Genomic DNA, 15,305 nt, shown 5'->3' on the forward strand with positions numbered 1-15,305 from the left:
GAGGCAGGGAATCCAAAACTGCATGTAATACTCCAGGTGTTGTCTCAACAAGGCCCTGGGTAACTGCAGTAAGACATTCAAAATTCTCATGCAATAAAGGTAAATATACCATTTGGTATGTACCACACATAACATACCATTTACCTTCCTAATTCCTACTGTATCACCCTGGATACTTTCATTGACAATATTTCCAAAGCTACTTAGAGACGTAGAGATGCACAGCACGGAAACAGACCCTTCGGTCCAACTCGTCTATGCTGACCAGATGTCCCAACAAAATCAAGTCCCATTTGCCAGCACTTCGCCTATATCCCTCAAAACCCTTCCTATTCATATACCCATCCAGATGCCTTTTAAATGCTGCAATTGTACCAGCCTCCATCACTTCCTCTGGCAGCTCATTCCATACACGTACCACCCTCTGTGTGAAAAGGTTGCCCCGTAGGTCCCTTTTATATCTTTCCCCTCTCACCCTGAACCTATGCCCTCTAGTTCTGGACTCCCCCACCCCAGGGAAAAGACTTTGTCTATTTATCCTATCCATGCCCCTCATAATTTTGTAAACCTCTATAAGGTCACCCCTCAGCCTCCGACGCTCCAGGGAAAACAGCCCAAACATATTCAGCCTCTCCCTGTAGCTCAAATCCTCCAAGCTCCTTTAATATTTTGGATTATCAAGCTCTAGTGACTTGTCAGCCTTTAACTTCATTAATTTCCCCAGCATCACTTCCTTACTAATACGGATTTCCTTCAGCTCCACCCTCTCACGAGACTTTTGGTTCCCTAACAAATCCTGGAGATTATGTATGTCCACCTTTGTGAAGACAGAACCAAAACTTGTGATCAATTATTTTGCCATTTCTTTGTTCTCTATTACAATTCCCCTGGCTTCTCTCTCTAAGGGACCAGAGCAACAGGTCAGTAAGTGTGGAAGCTGGGGAAGAGCTTGAGTCTAAGGCAAACATAGCTAAGAGGAAGAGCAGTCAGGGAGAGGTTCCTGAGCTCAGCAGAACTGGAGGCTTGGATTGTATTTGTTTTAATGCAAGAAGAATAAGAGGTATGAGAGATTAATTTAAGAGCCTGGATTAATATATGTAATTATGATATTGTTGCTATGACAGGGACATGATTGAAAGAGGGACAGGACTGGCAGCTTAATGTTCAACGATATCAATGCTTAAGGCGAAACAGACGAAGAAGCAAAAGGGATGGAGGAGTTGCATTACTGGTTCGGGAGCATATCACAGCTGTGTCAAAGGAGGACATCCTGAAGGGATATTGCAGCAAAGCATTATGGGTAGAGCTCAGAAATAGGAAGGATGCAATCAGAATGCTGTGATTGTACTGGACTTCGCAGCTGCCAGCAGGAACTTGAGACGAAATACATAGTCAGATTCTGGAAAGATGTGAAAATAACAGGTTTGTTGTGGTGGGTGATTTTAACTTCCCCCATATTGACTGGGACTCCCTTAATGCCAGGGGTTTAGACAGGGAGAAATTTGATAGGTGTATCCAGCAGGGTTTGTTTGAAACAATATGTGGATAGTCCAATGAGGGAGGGGGGCCATACTAGGTATTGGGAAATGAGCCCGGCCAAGTTTTAGTGGGGGGAGCATTTTGGGAATAGTAATCATTATTCCATTAGTTTTCAGATACTTATGAATAAGGACAAGAGTGGACCTTGGATGAAGGTTAATTTAGGGGAAGGCCAACTGTAACTGAATTAGGCAAGAATTGGACAATATCAATTGGAAGTGACTGGTTGAAAGTAAATCCATATGGCAGGCTTTAAGGACCAGTTTGACTGGTGTGCAGAACAAGCAACTAACAGATAAGATTCAAATTTAAAAAGCATTCAAAAAATTTGAAGGTTCTGTATCTAAATGCATATAACATAATGTTTTTATTTTTGCCTCTGTTTACCTATTATTTACTATCTATGCTACTTAACTCTGTGATCTGTCTGTATTGCTCACAAAACAAAGCTTTTCACTGTGCCTCAGTACACATGACAATAAATTCAATTCAATTCAATTCAGTACAATACTGGGAGTAACCCAAAGATTAATATTTCAAAGATCCTGTTTGCTAATTTTCTACCTAGCTCCCTGTATTATGGTTGCACGACCACACATTCCCTCCTTTCTGTTGTGAAGACCAATGTGGACCATGAGTTTTAGCTGTTCACCTTCATATAGAAGAATTTCCTGCAGTCATCTGTCTGTGAGCCTAGCACTAGCTAATATCACCATAATGGCCCTTGAACGCAGGTTCCATTCCACCTTCATTTGAATGTAAGCCATCACCTCAGTGATTTTACATTTTCCTAACTTGTAATTAGTGACATGTTCCTTTGTTGACAGGTTTGCATTTGTACTGGTCTCACTCTCTTCTTTGGTCTCTCACTTTTTTTTTGTCTGACTCTCTTCTCGTATCTCGTAAAGCTTCCCAGTCTCTGCAGCCATCCTCGTTCTCCCACACCACCTTTTGCCCATCCTTCCCTCCACTCTACTACCTAAATCCCTCTCCCAACTCCTCTTGCTGGCTCCTGCTCTCTCTCTCTCTCTCTATCTCTCCTTCCCAGCCTTTCTGCCTCTCAGGTCTCTTAAATTATAAGATATAGGGAAGATCACTATCATCCTAGTCCCCAATAAAACATCAGGCAATGTGCTTAATGACTGCTGCTCAGTGGCTCTGACATCCATCAATATGAGGTGCTTCAAGAGCTTAGCAATGGCACACAGCAACTCCAGCCTCCCAGACTTCCTTAATCCACTAAAATTCACATACTGTCAGAACAGGTCCACAGCAGACGCCATCTCTGTTACCCTACACTGATCCTGGAACATGTGGATGACAAGGACACCCATGTCAGGTTCCTATCTATTAATGTGAGCTCCACTTTTAACACAATAGTTCTAATCTATCATCTCCAAGCTCCGAGACCTCAATCTCTGCTTCCCCCCATGCAACTGGATCTTCAACTTCCTTACCTGCAGACAGCACTCAGTAAGGATAGGTGACAACACTACCTCTACGAAAATCCTCAACACCAATGCCCCGCAACGGTTGTACACAACTCCTTACATTGCTCCTTATACACTCATAACTGCGTGGCCAAATTCAACCCCAACTCCATTTACAAATTTGCTGACAATACCACCATATTTGATATCAAACAACGATGAGACAGAGTATAGGAAAAAGATAGCCTGGTGGCATGGTGCAAAGCTAACAATATCTCTCTCAATATCAGCAAAATGAAGGAGCTGGTTATTGACTTCAGGAAGCAGAGTGGAGGACATGCCTCTCTGTCTGTATCAGTGATGTTGAGGTGGAGGGGGTTGAGAGCTTCAAGTTCTATCCAAGTCCATCCATGTTGATGCTACAGTCAAGAAAACACAACAATGCCTCTACTTCCTCAACCTCAAAAAACAATGCAACATTTAAAACAGTAATTGCTGCTCCTGGAATTCAAGGAAATCACCTTCAGCACCTCAAAAAAGGAGCAGCTGGTACAGCCAGAAATTTTTCCAGTCCTCCAATTTGGATTACCCCGATAGAGAATTATGAGGGACAGGATGTACACATATTTGGAAAAGCAAGTACTGATTCAGGATAGTCAACATGCCTTTGTGTTTGGGAAATCATGTCTCACAAACTTGATTGACTGTTTTGAAGAAGTAACAAAGAAGATTGATGAGGGCAGAGTGGTAGATGTGATCTATATGGACTTCAGTAAAGCGTTCGACAAGGTTCCCCATGGGAGACTGGTTAGCAAGGTTAGATCTCATGGAAGGAGAAAGTGAGGACTGCAGATGCCCTTCCTGAAGAAGGGCTGATGCCTGAAACCCCGATTCTCGTGTTCCTTGGATGCTGCCTGACCTGCTGCACTTTTCCAGCAACACATTTTCAGCTCTAGATCTCATGGAATACAGGGAGAACTAGCCATTCGGATACAGAACTGGCTCAAAGGTAGAAGACAGAGGGTGGTGGTGGAGGGTTGTTTTTCACACTGGAGGCCTGTGAAGTGCCACAAGGATCGGTGCTGGGCCCTCTACTTTTCATCATTTACAAAATGATTGGGTTGCGAGCATAAGAGGTACAGTTAGTAAGCTTGCAGATAACACCAAAATTGGAAATGTAGTGGACAGTGAAGAGGGTTACCTCAGATTACAACAGGATCTTGACCAGATGGGCCAATGGGCTGAGAAGTGGCAGATGGAGTTTAATTCAGATAAACGCGAGGTGCTAAAGTTTGGGAAAGCAAATCTTAGCAGGACCTATACACTTAATGGTAAGGTCCTAGGGAGTGTTGCTGAACAAAGAGACCTTGGAGTGCAGGTTCATAGCTCCTTGAAAGTGGAGTCACAGGTCATAGTGGAGTCATAGGATAGTGAAGATGTTTGGTATGCTTACCTTTATTGGCCAGAGTATTGAGTACAGAGTTGGGAGGTCATGTTGTGGCTGTACAGGACATTGGTTAGGCCACTGTTGGAATATTGCATGCAATTCTGGTCTCCTTCCTATCAGAAAGATGTTGTGAAACTTGAAAGGGTTCAGAAAAGATTTACAAGGATGTTGCCAGGGTTGGAGAATTTGAGCTACAGGGAGACGCTGAATAGTCTGGGGCTGTTTTCCCTGAAGCGTTGGAGGCTGAGGGGTGGCCTTATAGACATTTACAAAAGTGTGAGAGGCATGCATTGGGTAAATAGACAAAGTCTTTTCCTTGGAGTCAGGGAGTCCAGAACTAGCGGGCATAGGTTTAGGGTGAGAGGGGAAAGATATAAAAGAGAACTAAGGGGCAACCTTTTCACTCAGAGGGTGGTACGTGTATGGAATGAGCTGCCAGAGGAAGTGGTGGATGCTGGTACAATTGCAACATTTAAAAAGCATCTGGATGGGTATATGAATAGGAAGGGTTTGGAGGGATATGTGCCGGGTGCTGGCAGGTGGGACGCGATTGGGTTGGGATATCTGGTCGGCATGGGCGGGTTGGACTGAATGGTCTGTTTCCATGCTGTACATCACTATGGCTCTATGACTCCTCGGGAGGCTAAGGAAATTCAGCATATCCGCAATGACTCTTACCAATTTTTATAGATGGACCATAGAAGGCATCCTGCATCACAGCTTGGTATGGAAACTGCTGTGCCCAAAACCGCAAGAACTTAGAGATATGAACACAACCCAGACCATCACAAAAGCCAGTCTTCCTTCAAATTGACTCTGTTTACACTTGCTGCTACCTCAGAAGAGCAGCCAACATAATCAAAGATTCTCAAACCCCAGCTATAGTCTCTTCATCCTCTTTCACTGGACAGAAGATACAAAAGTTTGAGGACACGCACCAATAGATTTTAGAAGTCTCCTGAAAAAGTTTGCTAAATTGTAACCACTGTTTCACTGTATTGACACAAGAAGGATTTAATTGCAGGGAGCACAAATGCAAGTTCCTGATTACTTTCTCCAGGACAGCTTTCCTTTTGTGGCCCAGTGTTAGTTATTATTGTCAGTAGATGCCTTATGGAGCAGCACTCAACCCTTAAGTGACTACTATTTCAAAGCAGTACTTTAAAAAAGCAATTGGATTCAGTACTGTGAGAATGATGTGACTAAACCGCCCGCAGGAAGAGAAGCAATTACCATCAATACAATGGTTTGCAATCAGATATCCAAGCTCAGTCTCCATCTGGCTCTGAGCTGTAGCTCCTCAAGCCACACACGAGGAGAAATGGAAAACTCACAAAGCAAGAAGAGGGTTCAGAGAAAGCTCACCGTCCGCTGTTGTCATCTGTAACAAATGTGGCAGAAGCTGTTATGCCAGAGTGGGCCTACTGAGCCACACCAGACAATACCTAACAGTTAAGTACAGAAGTGAAATTCATCACAGAAGACTGAAGGCTGTCAAAGATAAAGACATGCTATTGGAAACTGTTGTTTTTACTCCTTAAACCTGAAGATAGGAACAGGAAAATAGAAAAAAAATCGTTCAGTGATTTATTTGTAATGCATCAAAATTATGGAGTAAGTTACAGAAGAACACTTGTTTTTTTTTCAATGATTGAAATCAGTGGTAAATATTCTCATGCTGAAATCCCTAAACAAATATTAGTGGCTTTCCCTCACCCTTGCTTTCACTTCAGGTTCCACTTCCAATCTTACCACACTGCACACAAATTGCATGTCATTTCCAGTTCCAATTATTTTAGTTTGAGGGTATGTTTAGGATGATTCTCTCCAGGCCGAGAGCCTAGCAGGAGTTATGGTTCACTTGGAAGGTCAGTGCTCCTGATTTTCAGATGAGAACCATGTACCAGTTGTGAGGTGCAGAATTTTACTTCACAAAATAGACCCTCCTGTATCTGGCAACAGTCGTCTTTGTTTCTTTCGAAGGGGCAATTTGGGGATGGTTAGTTGGCGATAGTGTAGTGATATTGTTATTGGACTAGTAATCCAAAATCAGAAGTCACATGACACCAGGTTACAGTCCAACAGGTTTATCTGAAATCACAAGCTTTCGGAGCGCTGCCCCTTGAACAGGTGAGGTCAACCACAACATGGCGTTGTGTAACTTCTGATTTTCTCCACCCCATACAACACCGGCACCTCCACATCACAGTAGTCCAATGACCCAGGTAGTGCTTGGGCTTGAATCCCAATATGGCAGATGGTGGAATTTGAATTTTTTTAAAATCTGGAATTAAAGTCTAAGACCATTTTTGTTTGGTTATCACAACAGTCCTTCTGGTTCACTAATATATTTTAGGAAAGAAAATCTGCTTGTGATAAACTGGGTAACTTCATTAAAAGATGCGATGGTAGATAGGCAATGGCTAATATTTAAAGAATGACTGCATGCATTGCAACAGTTCCTTTCTAAAATATAACAGGAAAAATGGCCCAATCGTGCTAACAAGAGGAATTATGGATATATTATACCCAAAGAGGAGTCATTTAAGTTAGGACCAAGAGATTGATTAAGTGCGGAAAATAGAGTAAACTTGTGAGGAACTTGAAAGTAGATTGCAAGAACTTATATATAAAAAGAAAAGGATTAATGAAGGTTAATGTTGGTCTCAGAGTTTGAAACAAATGAATTGATAACTGGAAAAAAAGGAAATTTCAGACCAACTTAAAAATTGCTTTGATTTGGTCTTTTTATAATAAAACATAAGTAACTTTTCTTAAATGCCAGAGGAGCAAGAGTCTATTAATAAAAAGGAACAGAAAATGGGTATTAGTTAAAAAAAATGTTGGAATACTTAATGGAACTGAAAGCTGATACATCCCTAGGTCTCATATTATAGAGTAATACAGTCATACTGTATGGAAACAGATGCCCTCAGTCCAATTAGTCCATAAGACCATAAGACATAGGAGTGGGAGTAAGGCCATTCAACCCATCGAGTCCACTCCGCCATTAAATCATGGCTGACGGGCATTTCAACTCCACTTACCAGCATTCTCCCCGTAGCCCTTAATTCCCCGAGACAACAAGAATCTATCAATCTCTGCCTTGAAGACATTTAGTGTCCCGGCCTCCACTGCACTCTGCGGCAATGAATTCCACAGGCCCACCACTCTCTGGCTGAAGAAATGTCTCCGCATTTCTGTTCTGAATTTACCCCCTCTAATTCTAAGGCTGTGTCCACGGGTCCTAGCCTCCTCACCTAATGGAAACAATTTCCTAGCGTCCACTCTTTCCAAGCCACGTATTATCTTGTAAGTTTCTATTAGATCTCCCCTTAATCTTCTAAACTCCAATGAATACAATCCCAGGATCCTCAGCCGTTCCTCGTATGTCAGACCTACCATTCCAGGGATCATCCGTGTGAATCTCCGCTGGACACGTTCCAGTGCCAGTATATCCTTCCTGAGGTGTGGGGACCAAAACTGGACACAGTACTCCAAATGGGGCCTAACCAGAGCTTTATAAAGTCTCAGTAGCACATCGCTGTTTTTATATTCCAACCCTCTTGAGATAAATGACAACATTGCATTCGCTTTCTTAATCACAGATTCAACCTGCATGTTGACCTTTAGAGAACCCTCGACTAGCACTTAGATCCCTTTGTACTTTGGCTTTATGAATTTTCTCACCGTTTAGAAAGTAGTCCATGCTTGTATTCTTTTTTCCAAAGTGTAAGACCTCGCATTTGTTCACGTTGAATTCCATCAGCCATTTCCTGGACCACTCTCCCAACCTGTCTAGATCCTTCTGCAGCCTTCCCACTTCCTCAGTACTACCTGCCTGTCCACCTATCTTCGTATCATCGACAAACTTCGCTAGAATGCCCCCAGTCCCTTCATCCAGATCATTAATATATAACGTGAACAGCTGCGGCCCCAACACTGAACCCTGCAGGACACCGTTTGTCACCGGCTGCCATTCCAAAAAAGAACCTCTTATCCCAACTCTCTGCCTTCTGTCAGACAGCCAATCCTCAATCCATACTAGTAGCTCACCTCGAACACCACGGGCCCTCACCTTGCTCAGCAGCCTCCTATGTGGCACTTTATCAAAGACCTTTTTGAAGTTGTAGATAGACCACATCCACTGGGTTTCCCTGGTCTAACCTACTTGTCACCTCTTCAAAGAATTCCAACAGGTTTGTCAGGCACGACCTCCCTTTACTAAATCCATGTTGATTTGTTCTAATCTGACCCTGCTCTTCCAAGAATTTAGAAACCTCATCCTTAATGATGGATTCTAGAATTTTACCAATAACAGAGGTTAGGCTAATTGGTCTATAATTTTCCATCTTTTGTCTTGATCCTTTCTTGAACAATGGGGTTACAACAGCGATCTTCCAATCATCCGGGACTTTCCCTGACTCCAGTGACTTTTAAAAGATCTCAACCAATGCCTCCGCTATTTCCTCAGCCACCTCCCTCAGAACTCTAGGATGTAGCCCATCGGGGCCAGGAGATTTATCAATTTTAAGACCTTTTAGCTTTTCTAGCACTTTCTCTTTTGTAATGGCAACCATACTCAACTCAGCCCCCTGACTCCCTTTAATTGTTGGGATATTACTCATGTCTTCCACTGTGAAGACTGACGCAAAGTACTTATTCAGTTCTCCAGCTATTTCCTTATCTCCCATCACTAGGCTTCCAGCATCAGTTTGAAGTGGCCCAATGTCTACTTTTGCCTGTCGTTTGTTTCTTATGTATTGAAAGAAACTTTTATTATCATTTCTAATATTACTGGCTAGCCTACCTTCATATTTGATCCTCTCCTTTCTTATTTCTCTCTTTGTTATCCTCTGTTTATTTTTGTAGCCTTCCCAATCTTCTGATTTCCCAGTGCTCTTGGCCACTTTATAGGATCTCTCTTTTTCTTTGATAGATTTCCTGACTTCCTTTGTCAGCCATGGCTGTCTAATCCCTCCCCGGATAATCTTTCTTTTCTTGGGGATGAACCTCTGTACAGTGTCCTCAATTATACCTACAAACTCCTGCCATTTTTGCTCGACTGTCTTCCCGGTTAGCCTCTGCTTCCAGTCTATTTTTGTCAGTTCCTCTCTCATGCCCTCGTAATTACCTTTATTTAACTGTAACACCATTACATCCGATTTTGCCTTCTCTCTTTCAAACTGCAGTCTGAACTCTACCATATTATGATCGCTGCTTCCAAAGTGTTCCCTTACTTTAAGATCTTTTATAGAGTCCATGCTGACCATGTTCTCAAACCAAACTAGTCCCACTTCCCTGAGTTTGGCCCATATCCCCCTAAACCTTTCTTATTTATGCACTTACCCAAATGTATTTTAAACATTGTAACTGTACCCACATCCACCACTTCCTCTTGCAGTTCATTCCAAACACAAACCATTCTGTGTAAAACAGTTACCCCCCATGTCCTTTTTAAATCTTTCTCCTTGCAGCTTAAAAATATGCTCCCTAGTATTGAACTCCCCCACCCTAAGGAAAAGACCCTGACTATTAACCTTATCTATGCCCCTCATGATTGTATAAACGACTGTAAGTTAACCTCTCGACCTCCTACACTCCAGTGAAAAAATGTGCCAGCCTATCCTTATAATTCAAACCCTTCAGTCCCAGAGACATCATGGTAAATCTCTTCTGAACCCTCTCATACATAATAATGTGGCTGTACAGGACATTGGTTAGACCACTTTTGGAATTGTGTGTGCAATTCTTGTCTCCCTGCTATCGGAATGATGTTGTGAAACTTGAAAGGGTTCGGAAAAGATTGACAAGGAGTTTGCTGAGGTTGGAAGATTTGAGCGGCAGGGATAGGCTCAATAGGCTAGGGCTGTTTTCCTGGAGCATCGGAGGCTGAGGGGTGACCTTATAGAGGTTTATAAAATCATGAGGGGCGTGAAGAGGATAAATAATCAAGGTCTTTTCCCTGGAGTGGAGGAGTCCAGAACTAGAGGGCATAGGTTTAGGGTGAGAGGGGTAAGATTTAAGAGGGACCTAAGGGGCAACTTTTACACACAGAGGGTGGTGTGTGTATGGAATGAGCTGCCAGATGAGGTGGTGGAGGCTGGTACAATTACAACATTTAAAAGGCATCTGGTGGGCAAATGAATAGGAAGGGCTTAGTGGGATATGGGCCAAGTGCTGGCAACTGGGACTAGATTAATTTAGGATATCTGGTTGGCATGGACAAGTTGGTCCAAAGGGTCTGTTTCCATGCTGTACCTCTCTCTGATTCTATACCAGGGCGACCAGAATTCTGTACAGTGTACTCCAGATGAGGCCTCACCAATGTCCTGTACAACCTCAACACAATGCTCCAATTCATATACTCAAAGGTCTGAGCAATGACGGCAAGTGTGCTAAATGACTTCTTAATTGCCCTGTCTACATGTGGCTCAAACTTCAAAGAATTATGTACCTGAACCTCCAAGTCTCTGTTCTCCAACACCACCAAGGGCTCTACTTTTAATTGTATAAATCCTGCCCTTGTTTGCTTCCCAAAATTAACACCTCGCATTTATCCAAATTAAACTCCATCTACCACTTCTCAGCCCATTGACCCAATTGATCAAGATCTCTTTATAATCTTAGATAGCTTTCTTCACTATCCATTGTACAACCAATTTTGGTGGCATATACAAACTGCCTAACCATGCCTCTAATAGTTTCAACAGTAAATTTTCTCCATGATCTTCATAGAAACATAGAATCATACAGTACAGAAGAAGCCCTTTCACCCATCAGTTTTTGCCACCAAACAAAAACGCTCTACTTACACTTTTCCACACATGACCTTGACTTTCATGACACTTCAAGTGCTCATTCGATGCCCTTAACTTTGGCAATGGGCAGGCAACACAGCCTTCAGAACTAATGCTCATGGTTGTAGGGAAAAATATCTGTACCCCTAATTGTATTGCCGCCTACCATTACTACATGGCTTGCATTTGAATGGCTCCTTGTACTATGGTAGCGTGGTCAGTTTCTTCAGACTCCCTGGAGTCCACACACTTTCTAAGAACACCATAATTGCTGGACAAATTTGATCCCTCACTTACGATCCTCTCCATATTTGGATTCTGGTGCAGTACATGGATTGCAGTGGTTGAAGAAAGCTGTTCAACAGTACTTTCTCAAGGATAATTTAAAGGCTAGGTAACTACAAAGGCCTTAGTGGGTACTGCAGATGCTGTTCAGAGTCAAAATTAGAGTATTGCTGGAAAAGCACAGCAGGCCGAGGGTCTCATTCCTGATGAAGGGCTTTTGCCTGAGACATTGGTTTTCCTGCTCCTTGGATGCTGCCTGGCCTGCTGTGCTTTTCCAGCACTACTCTAATCTTGACTACGAAGACCTTGCCAATGACGTACATATCCCAAAGGATTAAGAAAAGTACATTCTAAAAGAAAGAACAGAATAAGAAAAGTGACGAGGAATGGTAAGATTTGATGTTAGTGTAAAAGTCTTGTTGATATTGGTGATGTTGTCCTTTTTATCACATAACCCTTTTGGGGATGGAGGGCCAGGGAGTGCATACCTTGCAAACACGGGCCACTCTCGGAACACGCACCACTTTGTAGTATTCAAATTCTCGGGCAGTCTCACTGAAGAAGAAGTATAGCTTGTCATCATCACCGGTGCCACTGTCTGCTCTGATAAATGTTGATCCCACAAACTCTGGGTCTGAGGAGAGAGATGGCATTTGATCATTAACTGACGGCGTAAGTAACTACATACTTGTTCAACATTTACTGAGTGTACACAGATGAGATTAGATTAGATTGCCTACAGTGTGAAAACAGGCCCTTCGGCCCAACAAGTCCACACCAACCTTCCGAAGAGTAACCGACCCAGACCCGTGTCCCTCTGACTAATGCACCTCACACTATGGGCAATTTATCGTGACCAATTCACCTGACCTGCACATCTTTGGACTGTGGGAGGAAGTCAGAGCACCTGGAGGAGAAAGTGCAAACTCCACACAGAGAGTCGCCTGAGGCAGGAATCAAACCCAGGTCCCTGGTGCTGTGAGGCAAAAGTGCTAACCATAGAACATAGAACAATACAGCACAGAACAGGCCCTTCGGCCCACGATGTTGTGCCGAACATTTGTCCTAGCTTAAGCACCTATCAATGTACCTGTCCAATTGCCGCTTAAAGGTCACCAATGATTCTGACTCTACCACTCCCACAGGCAGCGCATTCCATGCCCCCATCACTATCTGGGTAAAGAACCTACCCTGACATCCTCCCTACACCTTCCACCCTTCACCTTAAATTTATGTCCCCTTGTAACACTCTGTTGTACCCGGGGAAAATGTTTCTGACTGTCTACTCTATCTATTCCTCTGATCAGCTTATAAACTCCATCAAGTCACCCCTCATCCTTCACCGTTCCAATGAGAAAAGGCCTAGCACTCCCAACCTATCCTCGTACGACCTACTCTCCATTCCAGGCAACATCCTCTGCACCCTCTCCAAAGCTTTCACATCTTTCCTAAAGTGAGGCGACCAGAGCTGCACACAGTACTCCAAATGTGGCCTAACCAAAGTCCTGTACAGCTGCAACATCACCTCACGACTCTTGAATTCAATCCCTCTGCTAATGAACGCTAATACACCATAGGCCTTCTTACAAGCTCTATCCACACTTTCAAAAAGCTATGAACATACACCCCAAGATCCCTCTGCTCCTCCACCTTACTAAGAACCCTACCCTTAACCCTGTATTCCGCATTCTTATTTGTCCTTCCAAAATGGACAACCTCACACTTGACAGGGTTGAACTCCATCTGCCACTCTTCAACCCAGCTCTGCATCATATCTAAGTCCCTTTGCAGCCGACAACAGCCCTCCTCACTATCCAGAACTCCACCAATCTTCGTATCGTCTGCAAATTTACTGACCCACCCTTCGACTCCCTCTTCCAAGTCATTAATAAACAAACAGCAGAGGACCCAGAACTGATCCCTGCGGATCTCCACTTGTAACTGGGCTCCAGGCTGAATATATACCATCTACCACCACTCTGACTTCAACCGGTTAGCCAGTTCTCTATCCAAGTGGCCAATTTTCCCACTATCCCATGCCTCCTGACTTTCCGCATAAGCCTACCATGGGGAACCTTATCAAATGCCTTACTAAAATCCATGTACACTACATCCACTGCTCTACCCTCATCCACATGCTTGGTCACCTCCTCGAAAGAATTCAATAAGACTTGTAAGGCAAGACCTACACCTCACAAATCCGTGCTGGCTGTCCCTAATCAAGCAGTGTCTTTCCAGATACTCATAAATCCTGTCCCTCAGTACCCTTTCCATTACTTTGCCTACCACCGAAGTAAGACTAACAAGCCTGTAATTCCCGGGGTTATCCCGATTCCCTTTCTTGAACAGGGGCACAACATTCGCCACTCTCCAGTCCCCTGGTACCACCCCCGTTGACAGTGAAGACGAAAAGATTATTGCCAACGGCTCTGCAATTTCCTCTCTTGCTTCCCACATAATCCTAGGATATATCCCGTCAGGCCCGGGGGACTTGTCTATCCTCAAGTTTTTCAAAATGCCCAACACATCTTCCTTCCTAACAAGTATCTCCTCTAGCTTACCAGTCTGTTTCATACTCTCCTCTTCAACAATACAGTCCCTCTCGTTTGTAAACCACTGAGCCACTGTGCCCAGGGAAGCAGAAATGCTTCATCAATTTCCACAAGTCCGGAACGTGAAACTTCACAACAGAAAGAAATGTTTCAGCAATAATGAAACCAGCTTCCACCCTTGCCTCAAGCACCCTTCCCTCTTCTCTTGAAGTTACATCCCCCTTTCCAGCTTACCCTCACCTCCAAAGAGTGCAGACTACTGGATTTCTTTGTCTCAAACATTCACACTTCAGCTGCCTCTGCTATGTCTTGACACACCTCACGGAGGAAGCATGCTGGAAATCAAGCCCCAATGTTCCTGGCACAAACGACCTTCTTAGTGCCAAGCTGACAGACAGCATAGATGAAGTTTCTGTACTTTTAACAAGAATTACTATTTATAAAGGGGTGGCAATAGCCTAGTACTATCACTAGACTATTAATCCAGTGATCCAGGTAATGAACTGGGGACCAGAATCAAATCCCACTATGGCAGACGGGAATTTGAATTCAATAAAATTCTGGAATCAAGAGTGTATGACTATGACAACGAAACTGTTGACGATTAGTGAACCAGATAAGTTTCACCAATACTGTCCTTTGGGAAGGAAAGAGCCATCCTTACCTGGTCTGGCCTACATGTGACTCCAGATCTTTAGCAATGTGGTTGCCCGTTAAAGGCCTTCTGGGCAATTAGGGATGGACAATAGATGCTGGCCTAACCAGAAACACTCACATCCCATTAATGAAAAAAAAAATAGATTCTAGCAAGAGCAAACGATTGTGAACCATTAGTATACAGCTGCTAAATAAAACCTCAGCTCCCTTATAAACTTCCTCTTAAACACAGAGACGGAGTGGGGGGGGGAATAGTGTTCTGGACAAAGGAAAAATTGGGAAAGCAATTCTATGGTCTCTGTTCTTAGGATCTGCTGAGATGTTTCTTGTGCTGAACATCTGTACTTGGTTTACATTTTCCGGATGCTTCCACTGATTTGTAAAAGGCACAGGGTGGTTTATAAAAGTCATAGAGTCATAGAAATGTACAGCACGGAAACAGACCAACTCGTCCATTCCGACCAGATATCCTAACCCAATCTAGTCCCACCTGCCAGCACCCGGCCCATATCCCTCCAAACCCTTCCTATTCATAAAACCATCCAAATACCTTTTAACTGTTGCAATAGTACCACCTCCACCACTTCCTCTGACA

General features: G+C 43.4%; 1 protein-coding gene across 1 annotated transcript in view; it reads right to left on the reverse strand.

Moving 5' to 3' along the window:
* Positions 1–15,305, reverse strand: part of sema4f (sema domain, immunoglobulin domain (Ig), transmembrane domain (TM) and short cytoplasmic domain, (semaphorin) 4F) — a 251,129-nt gene that overhangs the window by 55,018 nt on the left and 180,806 nt on the right. Inside the window, exon 7 of the mRNA XM_072577811.1 lies at positions 11,990–12,135. Coding sequence (XP_072433912.1) covers positions 11,990–12,135 — 146 coding nt within the window. The remainder of the gene's footprint in view (positions 1–11,989; positions 12,136–15,305) is intronic.

This window comes from Chiloscyllium punctatum, chromosome 1, assembly GCF_047496795.1.
Source record: "Chiloscyllium punctatum isolate Juve2018m chromosome 1, sChiPun1.3, whole genome shotgun sequence".
NCBI classification, from domain to species: domain Eukaryota; kingdom Metazoa; phylum Chordata; class Chondrichthyes; order Orectolobiformes; family Hemiscylliidae; genus Chiloscyllium; species Chiloscyllium punctatum.